Source organism: Taudactylus pleione, unplaced genomic scaffold (genome assembly GCF_031769625.1).
Source record: "Taudactylus pleione unplaced genomic scaffold, aTauple2 ptg000486l, whole genome shotgun sequence".
NCBI lineage: Eukaryota > Metazoa > Chordata > Amphibia > Anura > Myobatrachidae > Taudactylus > Taudactylus pleione.
Genome location: NW_028284888.1, coordinates 686,521 through 699,960, shown reverse-complemented (window position 1 = coordinate 699,960; position 13,440 = coordinate 686,521). Strand labels below are relative to the sequence as shown.

At 47.1% G+C, this 13,440-nt stretch overlaps 1 protein-coding gene across 2 annotated transcripts in view; it reads right to left on the bottom strand.

Moving 5' to 3' along the window:
* The window catches only part of NRP2 (neuropilin 2), a 184,994-nt gene extending 172,171 nt beyond the window's left edge, over window positions 1-12,823 (bottom strand). For both annotated transcript variants that reach the window (XM_088449487.1, XM_088449488.1), the window contains exon 1: window positions 12,543-12,823. In XM_088449487.1, the coding sequence (XP_088305613.1) occupies window positions 12,543-12,615 (73 nt within the window). In that variant the 5' untranslated portion in view covers window positions 12,616-12,823. The remainder of the gene's footprint in view (window positions 1-12,542) is intronic.
* Window positions 12,824-13,440: the final 617 nt, after the last annotated feature.

Here is a 13,440-nt window from a genome sequence, read left to right as displayed (position 1 = left end):
AGGTGGATCAGGGCATAGTGTAGGTGGATCAGGGCATGGTTTAGGTGGATCAGGGCATGGTGTAGGTGGATCAGGACATGGTGTAGGTGGATCAGGGCATGGTGTAGGTGGATCAGGGCATGGTGTAGGTGGATCAGGGCGTGGTTAGGTGGATCAGGGCATGGTGTAGGTGGATCAGGGCATAGTGTAGGTGGATCAGGGCATGGTTTAGGTGGATCAGGGCATGGTGTAGGTGGATCAGGACATGGTGTAGGTGGATCAGGGCATGGTTTAGGTGGATCAGGGCATGGTGTAGGTGGATCAGGGCATGGTTTAGGTGGATCAGGGCATGGTGTAGGTGGATCAGGGCATGGTGTAGGTGGATCAGGGCATGGTTTAGGTGGATCAGGGCATGGTGTAGGTGGATCAGGGCACGGTTTAGGAATATCAGGGCATGGTTTAGGTGGATTAGGGGTGTAATCTAATTTGTCCAATGTTGCAGATATGTTTACATTGTCTTTTTTTTTTTTTTTGCACAAGATTGATCACAGGCAATTGCTGATTGGTTGATATACGCAGCACGATGGTACTTTGTTAGTAAATAAACCCATTTGTGATTTGAGTAAATGATTCTGCTGAAAGGATTTGGGGGCCTATGTATCAAAGCTGGGAGAGATACAAGTGTAACAAATAAATTAGCAACCAATCAGCTGATAACTATCATTTTTTAAACACAGCCTGCAAAATGTAAATTGGAAGTTGATTGGTTAGTACTTTATCTCTCACAATTTTATCTCTCTTCCAGCTGTGATACATAGGCCCCTTAGTCATGTAATGAGCCTCCTTCTGAGTCACATGCATCCGCGGACGCTTTCCGTACGGCCGTGGCAGGATACTTACTTGCTCATACTAGTGCGACAATCGGCCTGTGTATGCCAAAGATCTGCGCGTCTGCATGTGGGAGACTACACTGCCCGCTGTTTATACGTCTGCAGACGCCATCGTCATCTTTAGTATCGTTATTTGTGTCCACCCCATGCTGGGTGCAAAATATCCTTCAGAAACAAGTGTCCAGTTTCCGGCCGCATGGTGCGACGGAGCACGGAAGCTGGCATAAATCACACGAGATGGAACAGCTCCGTACGATCGCATTGTCACCACCCAGAAACCTCCATTTCACGGAAAGTGTATTATATATATGAACAGATAAATCCATAAACACTAGCGATCTGTGTGCCTGTATTTGATCCGGTGTGTGCGCATTTCTTACCTTGGTGCATGCGTAGTATGCTGAAATCGCAAGATCCGTGCGCATTGTGACCTGTAACCAACTCAGAATCGGGCCTTATATGTTTAATATTAATCCTCATACAGTTGTATAAAAATGACCCCCAATACTTGCTGATTGGTACATAGGTATATACCTCTAACATTGGGGCACTGAGTCAGTCACACAGCAGCTGAGGTCAGCAGATCTCACCCTGTACATGAGATCCGTCTCACAGTTCCAGCATCATAAATGTGTAAGAACACGGAATCGCCCATCCACATGTGCACATACGGCTTCAATCTGCAGAACACATCACCCTCTGTCACAAGTCAGCTTCCTTACGGAAAACACATTGTGACTGATGGGATGTGACGGGTGCCCTGCACACTACACTCAGAAGTGCCTGTGATAATGTGGGGCCAGGTGGGGGGAGGATCTGGTCACCACCTGCTGCAGATCATCAAGAACAAGGTCAGTCAGGAGGGACATACTTTCCATGTGCACAAAGCAGGCGGACGGACCCTGCAGCCCACTCACCTAGGTGCACAGACAGGATGGACTGTCAGGGTCTTTCGCTCCTCATGGAAACTACTGTGCAGAACTCCGCCAACAGACTCTCAGGGCATGACTGGCATCAGAGCTGCCATAGTGTCTGGGAACCTGGCAAGCCATCATGTTAGGGCAGAGAATAAGGGGACACAGCACCAGGGAGGGTTTGGGAGGAGAGGAGAAGGTGTAAGTGGAGGATACTGGGTATTACTAGATCTATATCACATTTATGACTCACTGTAAAGTTCAGCTGCTATCCCTGATCATTCCTTCCACAGATACATCATGAACGGCTATCCCTGATCATTCCTTCCACAGATACAGCATGGCCGGCTATCCCTGATCATTCCTTCCACAGATACAGCATGACCGGCTATCCCTGATCATTCCTTCCACATATAGAGCATGACCGGCTATCCCTGATCATTCCTTCCACAGATACAGCATGACTGGCTATCCCTGATCATTCCTTCCACAGACACAGCATAACTGGCTATCCCTGATCATTCCTTCCACAGACACAGCCTGACTGGCTATCCCTGATCATTCCTTCCACAGACACAGCCTGACTGGCTATCCCTGATCATTCCTTCCACAGATACAGCATGACTGGCTATCCCTGATCATTCCTTCCACAGACACAGCATGACTGGCTATCCCTGATCATTCCTTCAACAGACACAGCATGACTGGCTATCCCTGATCATTCCTTCCACAGATACAGCATGACCGGCTATCCCTGATCATTCCTTCCACAGATACAGCATGACCGGCTATCCCTGATCATTCCTTCCACATATACAGCATGACCGGCTATCCCTGATCATTCCTTCCACAGATACAGCATGACTGGCTATCCCTGATCATTCCTTCCACAGACACAGCATGACGGGCTATCCCTGATCATTCCTTCCACAGATACAGTATGACCGGCTATCCCTGATCATTCCTTCCACAGACACAGCATGACCGGCTATCCCTGATCATTCCTTCCACAGATACAGCATGACCGGCTATCCCTGATCATTCCTTCCACAGATACAGCATGACCGGCTATCCCTGATCATTCCTTCCACAGACACAGCATGACCGGCTATCCCTGATCATTCCTTCCACAGATACAGCATGACTGGCTATCCCTGATCATTCCTTCCACAGATACAGCATGACCGGCTATCCCTGATCATTCCTTCCACAGATACAGCATGACCGGCTATCCCTGATCATTCCTTCCACAGATACAGCATGACCGGCTATACCTGATCATTCCTTCCACAGATACAGCATGACCGGCTATCCCTGATCATTCCTTCCACAGACACAGCATAACTGGCTATCCCTGATCATTCCTTCCACAGATACAGCATAACCGGCTATCCCTGATCATTCCTTACACAGATTCTTCATGACCGGCTATCCCTGATCATTCCTTCCACAGATACAGCATGACTGGCTATCCCTGATCATTCCTTCCACAGATACAGCATGACTGGCTATCCCTGATCATTCCTTCAACAGATACAGCATGACTGGCTATCCCTGATCATTCCTTCCACAGATACAGCATGACTGGCTATCCCTGATCATTCCTTCCACAGATACAGCATGACTGGCTATCACTGATCATTCCTTCCACAGATACAGCATGACCGGCTATCCCTGATCATTCCTTCCACAGATACAGCATGACCGGCTATCCCTGATCATTCCTTCCACAGATACAGCATGACCGGCTATCCCTGATCATTCCTTCCACAGATACGGCATGACTGGCTATCGCTGATCATTCCTTCCACAGATACGGCATGACTGGCTATCCCTGATCATTCCTTCCACAGATACGGCATGACCGGCTATCCCTGATCATTCCTTCCACAGATACAACATGACCGGCTATCCCTGATCATTCCTTCCACAGACACAGCATGACCGGCTATCCCTGATCATTCCTTCCACAGATACAGCATGACTGGCTATCCCTGATCATTCCTTCCACAGATACAGCATGACTGGCTATCCCTGATCATTCCTTCAACAGATACAGCATGACTGGCTATCCCTGATCATTCCTTCCACAGATACAGCCTGACTGGCTATCCCTGATCATTCCTTCCACAGACACAGCATGACCGGCTATCCCTGATCATTCCTTCCACAGATACAGCATGACTGGCTATCCCTGATCATTCCTTCCACAGATACAGCATGACCGGCTATCCCTGATCATTCCTGCCACAGATACAGCATGACCGGCTATCCCTGATCATTCCTGCCACAGATACAGCATGACCGGCTATCCCTGATCATTCCTTCCACAGATACAGCATGACCGGCTATCCCTGATCATTCCTTCCACAGATACAGCATGACCGGCTATCCCTGATCATTCCTTCCACAGATACAGCATGACCGGCTATCCCTGATCATTCCTTCCACAGACACGGCATGACCGGCTATCCCTGATCATTCCTTCCACTGATACGGCATGACCGGCTATCCCTGATCATTCCTTCCACAGATACAACATGACCGGCTATCCCTGATCATTCCTTCCACAGACACAGCATGACCGGCTATCCCTGATCATTCCTGCCACAGATACAGCATGACTGGCTATCCCTGATCATTCCTTCCACAGATACAGCATGACTGGCTATCCCTGATCATTCCTTCCACAGATACAGCATGATTGGCTATCACTGATCATTCCTTCCACAGATACAGCATGACCGGCTATCCCTGATCATTCCTGCCACAGATACAGCATGACTGGCTTTCCTGATCATTCCTGCCACAGATACAGCTTGACTGGCTATCCCTGATCATTCCTTCCACAGATACAGCATGACCGGCTATCCCTGATCATTTCTTCCACAGACACATCATGACCGGCTATCCCTGATCATTCCTGCCACATATACAGTATGACCGGCTATCCCTGATCATTCCTTCCACAGATACGGCATGACTGGCTATCCCTGATCATTCCTTCCACAGATACGGCATGACTGGCTATCCCTGATCATTCCTTCCACAGATACGGCATGACCGGCTATCCCTGATCATTCCTTCCACAGATACAACATGACCGGCTATCCCTGATCATTCCTTCCACAGACACAGCATGACCGGCTATCCCTGATCATTCCTTCCACAGATACAACATGACTGGCTATCCCTGATCATTCCTTCCACAGATACAGCATGACTGGCTATCCCTGATCATTCCTTCAACAGATACAGCATGACTGGCTATCCCTGATCATTCCTTCCACAGATACAGCCTGACTGGCTATCCCTGATCATTCCTTCCACAGACACAGCATGACCGGCTATCCCTGATCATTCCTTCCACAGATACAGCATGACTGGCTATCCCTGATCATTCCTTCCACAGATACAGCTTGACTGGCTATCCCTGATCATTCCTGCCACAGATACAGCATGACCGGCTATCCCTGATCATTCCTGCCACAGATACAGCATGACCGGCTATCCCTGATCATTCCTTCCACAGATACAGCATGACCGGCTATCCCTGATCATTCCTTCCACAGATACAGCATGACCGGCTATCCCTGATCATTCCTTCCACAGATACAGCATGACCGGATATCCCTGATCATTCCTTCCACAGACACGGCATGACCGGCTATCCCTGATCATTCCTTCCACTGATACGGCATGACCGGCTATCCCTGATCATTCCTTCCACAGATACAACATGACCGGCTATCCCTGATCATTCCTTCCACAGACACAGCATGACCGGCTATCCCTGATCATTCCTGCCACAGATTCAGCATGACTGGCTATCCCTGATCATTCCTTCCACAGATACAGCATGACTGGCTATCCCTGATCATTCCTTCCACAGATACAGCATGATTGGCTATCACTGATCATTCCTTCCACAGATACAGCATGACCGGCTATCCCTGATCATTCCTGCCACAGATACAGCATGACTGGCTTTCCTGATCATTCCTGCCACAGATACAGCATGACTGGCTTTCCTGATCATTCCTGCCACAGATACAGCTTGACTGGCTATCCCTGATCATTCCTTCCACAGATACAGCATGACCGGCTATCCCTGATCATTTCTTCCACAGACACATCATGACCGGCTATCCCTGATCATTCCTGCCACATATACAGTATGACCGGCTATCCCTGATCATTCCTTCCACAGATACAGCATGATTGGCTATCCCTGATCATTCCTTCCACAGATACAGCATGACTGGCTATCCCTGATCATTCCTGCCACATATACAGTATGACCGGCTATCCCTGATCATTCCTTCCACAGATACAGCATGATTGGCTATCCCTGATCATTCCTTCCACAGATACAGCATGATTGGCTATCCCTGATCATTCCTTCCACAGATACAGCATGATTGGCTATCCCTGATCATTCCTTCCACAGATACAGCGTGACCGGCTATCCCTGATCATTCCTTCCACAGATACAGCATGACCGGCTATCCCTGATCATTCCTTCCACATATAGAGCATGACCGGCTATCCCTGATCATTCCTTCCACAGACACGGCATGACTGGTTATCTCATTCAGTCTACTCACAGACTGGATTTCCCCTGGCGTTTGAGTTTATATCCTGCAATTGATATATATATATTTTCCCATTTCCCATTTGGTAGAAAACAACACTCAGATTCCTAAAGGGTAACATTGATGCAAGGAACAGAGACACTGGGGCTACTTTAGGGCAAACGCATCTAGAGACTGTATTTCCCATCTAAACTTCATCCACCAAGTTACATCTGCCCCCCTCAGGCCTTCGCTCTTATGTGCACCCCATTTATTTTATATTGTATACATCTAAGTCTAGAAGTGGGGCCTCTGTACCTCTCTATGTTAATGCAACTAAGGTTGTAACACTGATCCTCTATTAAGCTAGGTAGAGCGATGTGAGTGATTTGTTGTTCCAGTTCGTCTATAATCATCCGATTTATCGTCCAGTGTGTACCCAGCTTTACATATCCTTTGACTATGTTCATGCCATATAAAAGTATCAGACCAACTAAATGTACACATCTAGCTAAGGGTGGCAGATATTATGTTCACATAATACAAACACATCTGTGTCCTGCTTTGCTCTCTTTCTCTCTATATATATGTCCTTTGATATATATATATATATATATATATATATATATATATATATATTTATATATATATATATAAAATAAGAAAACCTAAGTAAAATATTTCTGCTATTGCTGCACAGTCATTTAAGCACAGTGATTGGTTAACTGAAAAGCGCCCACCCTACAGTCTTTGAAGCAGTAACGGGTTTTAGGCATAGGTGGCGCTGTGACTTTAATAACTAAAGATTAGATTTCCTTGAATTAGTATCCAAGGGGTTTGTGACTCTGTGCAGATAACTAAGATGTAGATTTTCTCCAAATGATTGACATTGGTTGGCTTCTCAAATTTATTAAAGTATTGAAGCCGTCACATGTTTTTGGAATTTGTGCCACTTTCATGATTTGGGAGAGGTTTTTTAGACCAAAACAACAACAACAACAACAACAAAAAAACACTTTCTCAATCTGATAAACTCCTTAGATTCCATTGTGCAGCTCAGCTAAGACCCTCATATGGACACTTTCAGAAGTCATTGGATCTGTTCTGTAATAGGTTCTAAACAGTTTAATGTTCCCTAATTTTACTACAAGTTATTTTTCCTCACTTGTATTTTGCAGATTTACATTTATTAGTAAACAAAGTACAAAGTTAGTTTGTTTACTAAACATCTATTGCAACTATGATAAAACTACAGATTATTTAGTCACATGTATCCATATATTAAAATACACAAAAGTACAGATGTGATATTGTCCCTGTTACCAGGATATAGCTTAAAATATTGTTTAGATGATACACAGCTACAAATGTAGTGATGAAGCCTCTTCTGTAGTAAGTTAGACACCCTGTTACTGAGTATACTGTATGTATGTAAGGTCATGGTCCCTCTTATGAATAAACATAAAATAAAGTTGTGCCTACTTAGGTTGTCACTATATTGTTACACACCAGGCAAATCCACTGACAGCGATATATGTCATCCTATCCCCCATATAGTAACAGGCACAGCCCCCCCTTGTCTGGCCCTTGCGCTATACAGTGGGCACCATAAGAGAACCATAATCGTCATTTTACAAATCTTTAGCCGACAGAAACGTTTCCAGCCCAGTTCCAGGAGTAAGTTATATAGTTATATTGGGAGAGCAGTTACACATGTTGCTGTACAAATATGAGTAGTAACTAGTTTTATGTGGTTTCTTCTGTTTTTACTATATGGCAATAGGTGATGGGAAACCTAGTCATTACTATGGAGGGGATCTGACTCGAATCTCCCAGTTGGCCACCATGCCAGTCTGGAGTAGTAAAGGGGTTAAGCAGGACACAGCTGCCAGGCTGGGAGAGGAGAATGTGAAGAGCCAGTCCCAGTCACACAAAGCTGTAGAGTCTGTATACAGAGAACTCCTATTGCTGCAGCCTCATGGCAAAGCTGATCAGTAAATAGTATAAGAGACAGTAAATAGTATAAGGGACAGTAAATAGTATAAAGGGTCTCCCTGGTGTAAAGCCCATATGGTGTACATATCACAGGTACCAGGCAACAAGGCAGCACTGGGATGGAAAACATCAGAAACCCTAAATACTGAGAGTGGAAACCAAAGTAACCAAAGTGAGCAACAAGGTCACACTGTGCAGTGTCATCCCTCATCCCTATCATCTATTATAGACTGATCCCTATCATGCATTATAGACCAATCCCTATTATGCATTATAGACTGATCCCTATCATGGATTATATACTGTAGGGTGTTGCTGGTATTTTTCAGACCATTTGACAAATGAGAAGCACAAGTTTAGACATCTGTCTCACACACCAGTGCCACCCAGTGAGCTCCCATCACCCAGCTAATCAGAGTGCAGCTGCCCCTATTACATACCCCCTGACATGTCAGAGGAGGGGGATCAGTGGGGTGGCCAGGATCCATCCCCAGCTCATAGCTCTTATTTCTAGGAATATACTGAGAGTGGATGAATGAAGAGTCAGCAATACAGCTGGTGGGGGCACTATGGGGGACGATTCATATTGTACTCAGCTGAGAAAAAGTAACATAACATCACATCTGCTCTATAGCAAAGAGCCCTCCAGGCCAGCACCCAACACAAGTGCAGCCCAGACACAATCACAGAGCATGGAGCAGGGAGACAGACAACTCACACCATGCCAGGCCATGGTACAGTAATATCCCCTGGCACATCCTGCTGTAGGGCATTGAGTCACTTTGGGAAGCAGCCTTTGATGAAATAAGAATCTTACATGGTCCCCTGATCCAATTACTGCACAAGATCCTTCTCCCAGGCGCAGGGAATCGGTTGCTTGTCCCCTGAGAAGAGGAACAGGGGGCAGACAAGGTGGGTAATTATGGCCCCAGCACCCCCAGGCGTCTCTTCCACCCTTTAAAGTTTTAATAGGGATCGTCAGAGAAGGGTGATTAGCAAAGCCACTTAGCTAGCCGGGGATGACAGCCTGCTATGGCCTCCTGCAATCCCAAATCCTGCACTGAGATGGATAATCCTCTTTCTGCAATCCCAGGGCTCATCCCCTGCTCTGCCACTTCTCACCCGGGGGTCTGCTCATTTACTGACCCCTCACACCCCCTTAGTGATAATGTGTGGGTGAGGAGGGTATTGCCCATGCGTTATTCTCAGTATATGGGGTATGTGATCTCAGTCACACTATACTGGGGGATAGCTGGAGGGAAACCTGTTGTGAGCAGGAGGAGACTGATATTAGGGATCTGATATTAGGGCCTTATGTACCCATCCTCTACCCTGGATTCAACCAGTGTCCTCAGTCTGCAAAACCCCTGATACAGCCAATTACTGCAACCTGTGCCCCAGTCCCCGGAATATCCCCCCCGCTCAGTGCAATGACACATGCGGCACATTACAGGTATGTACTATGTATGACTGCACATAACATACGTGTGGATGTGTGAGCAATGTATGTAAAGTCCTTTTACACCTTTCACTTGTGAATCTCCTTTGTATCTGGTGCCAATTAGGGATTATTGCGTCTAACAATCACCTCTAATGTGGTTTTCGCGCATTGTTACATTGTTTTGTCTCATTGTATATTGAAGAAGGGCGACAATTGCTACTCGGAAGGTCCGTTATAATACAATGGGGAATATAATCTTATTTATGTGTCCGCCTGGCTCTCTATAGGGGGGGTTCAAAGTTCCAGTGTGGATTGTGGCAGGGACTAGTGAATAAAGATAGTAGCGTGTGTGTGTGTGTATATATATATATATATATATATATATATATATATATATATATATATAGTAATATAGATAATCACAGATACAGGCTGCTATAATACAGATAGTAGCGTATATATATATACTGTAATACAGACAGATAATAACATGTATGTACCTCAATATAGATAAAAACATATGTACTGTAATATAGATACAATAGTATCGTATATTTACTGTAATACAGACAGATAGTAACATGTATATACAGTAATATATATATATATATATATATATATATATACACTGTAATACAGATAGTACCCTATACACTGTAACGTACTGTAATACAGACAGATAGTAAGTAACATGTATATACAGTAATATATATATATATATATATATATATATATATATATATATATATATATATATACTGTAATACAGATAGTACCCTATACACTGTAACGTACTGTAATACAGACAGATAGTAAGTAACATGTATATACAGTAATATATATATATATATACTGTAATACAGATAGTACCCTATACACTGTAATGTACTGTAATACAATGTAACAGTAAGTTATCTGCTCTCAGGAGATAACACAATCACTGACCAATACTAATATGTGACAGAATAACATGGATTCAGGGCTCGCAGCCGAGAACAAGATCATACAGATCTGCTACATGTAACGTGTACTGCTGGGGGGTCTCCTACATGTAACGTGTACTGCTGGGGGGTCTCCTACATGTAACGTGTACTGCTGGGGGGTCTCCTACATGTAACGTGTACTGCTGGGGGGTCTCCTACATGTAACGTGTACTGCTGGGGGTGCTGCTGGGGGTCTCCCCAAATTCTACAAATGCCCCCCAGGGGTAATGTGCAAGCGGCAGTGCCCCAGGACTGTCCGGCTATATGATGCTATGTCCGGGCTTTCTTCATCATATACAGCTGTGTCCCCGGACCTCAGCCCCGGCTCATCCTGTCTCATCTCTGACTGTCTACATACATGGCCTCAGTGTCCAAGCACATGTGTCCTCATACACACATGTATCCTCATACACACACATGTATTATCACCACACACATGTATCCTCATACACACACATGTATCAACATAATACATCACACACTACACTAATACATCAGGGCTCAGCCGTCGGCAAGTAGGGAGCATAGGGATCATCTCCGAAGCCTGTCCCCAGGATCCCTATCACACCAGCGCCCCTCTGCTCCGGGTAACTGGAACTTATGTGAGATGAATGTGCCGCTAGTGGGACCACAGGTGACTCCTAGGAACATGAAGGAGAAGAGGAGCCTGGAAAAGGCTTTGTAGTATTTTTAAACCTTTGATTTAATCCAGATGTGACAGATCCAGCAGCAGCCAAACTGTGTCTCCGACTGGGGGAAGAACACACAGGCGGCTGCGTTTTGTTGTGGGAGCGAGAGAGAGGATGGGGCAGGGAGGATAGGATAGGATGGGGGGACAGGGGAGAAGGAGAGGATGGGGCAGGGAGGAGAGGATGGGGGACAGGGGAGAGGATGGGATAGAGGGGAGAATGAGGATGGGGGGACAGGGGAGAAGGAGAAGACGGGGCAGGGAGGAGAGGATGGGGGACAGGGGAGAGGATGGGGACAGGGGAGAATGAGAGGATGGGGGACAGGGGAGAAGGATAGGATGGGGCAGGGAGGAGAGGATGAGGGACAGGGGAGAGGATGGGGACGGGAGAATGAGAGGATGGGGGACGGGAGAATGAGAGGATGGGGGACAGGGGAGAAGGAGAGGATGGGGCAGGGAGGAGAGGATGGGGACATGGGAGAGGATGGGATAGAGGGGAGAATGAGAAGATGGGGGACAGGGGAGAAGGAGAGGATGGGGACAGGGGAGAAGGAGAGGATGGGACAGGGAGGAGAGGATGGGACAGGGGAGAGGATGGGATAGAGGGGAGAATGAGAGGATGGGGGACAGGGGAGAAGGAGAGGATGGGGGGACAGGGGAGAATGAGAGGATGGGGGGATAGGGGAGAAGGAGAGGATGGGGGGACAAGGGAGAGGATGGGGTAGAAGGGAGAAGGAGAGGATGGGGATCAGGGGAGAGGATGGGATAGAGGGGAGTGGGAGAGGACGGGGTAGAAGGGAGAAGGAGAGGATGGGGACAGGGGAGAGGATGGGATAGAGGGGAGTGGGAGAGGATGGGGTAGAAGGGAGAAGGAGAGGATGGGGGTCAGGGGAGAGGATGGGATAGAGGGGAGTGGGAGAGGATGGGGTAGAAGGGAGAAGGAGAGGATGGGGGTCAGGGGAGAGGATGGGATAGAGGGGAGTGGGAGAGGATGGGGTAGGGAGAGGTGTCTGTATCTGCTCCAGCGAAGCTCACCCTCTAGAAGGGACAGAAGGAAGAAGGGAACTTTCTATCTTACCTTCCTGTCCTGACACTTTGGATCCTGTGAGGCGCAGACACAAAACTCCCACAATAACAACCAGGAAATCCATCTTCACACAGAAAATATAAAGCTCTGGAATTCCCTTGTCAGCCAGTCATTGAGTTTGGACAATGTTTCCTCCGGGTGTCTCCCGCATGTGCAAATCGCCTGTAACTCCGGGGACAGCGCTGATATTCCGGATAGTGCAATTCCCAGACAGTCACCACCTCCCAATATCAGGGTCCCGGGGCAGAGAGGGGGACAGGAGCAGCCGGGCAGCAGTGCTTGGGGGGCTCCTGCCTTCACCAGCACAGACACATCTGATATCTCCGCTGCTGAGAGGGGTAATGCGGGAGAGCTGCTTTATCACACTGATGCTTCTGGCTCCCCTGGCTTGTAGCTTGCGGTCTCTGAGGATGATGGGTTAGGGCTGCTGGTGCCTCTGAGGATGATGGGTAAGGTCAGCTGGTGCCTCTGAGGATGATGGTTTGGTAGTGTGAGCTCTCAGCCTCCCTCCTGGTGTCTGTCTCCCTCCCAGCTACTCTGCTGCCTTATACAGAGAGAGAGAGAGAAGCATGTGGATGTCAGCACAGAGAGGCAGTGCTACAATGTATCACTCAGCAGCCGGGCACGCCCCCTCCCGGCCGGGCACGCCCCTCAGCCTCTGTCTCTCTGATTAAAGCGAAGGAGAGAAAAATCCCATTTATAAGGGGTGAGGGGAGAAACTGATACACCCAGCGCAAGATCAAGGTTATTTCTTCCCAGATAAACCCTCTCCACATCCCTGATCCCTACTGCCTGCAACAGGTCCCTACCTCTACATCATAATCTCCACATCCCTACCCTCTGTAACAGGTCCCTACCACTGCATAATAATCTCTACATCCCTGATCCC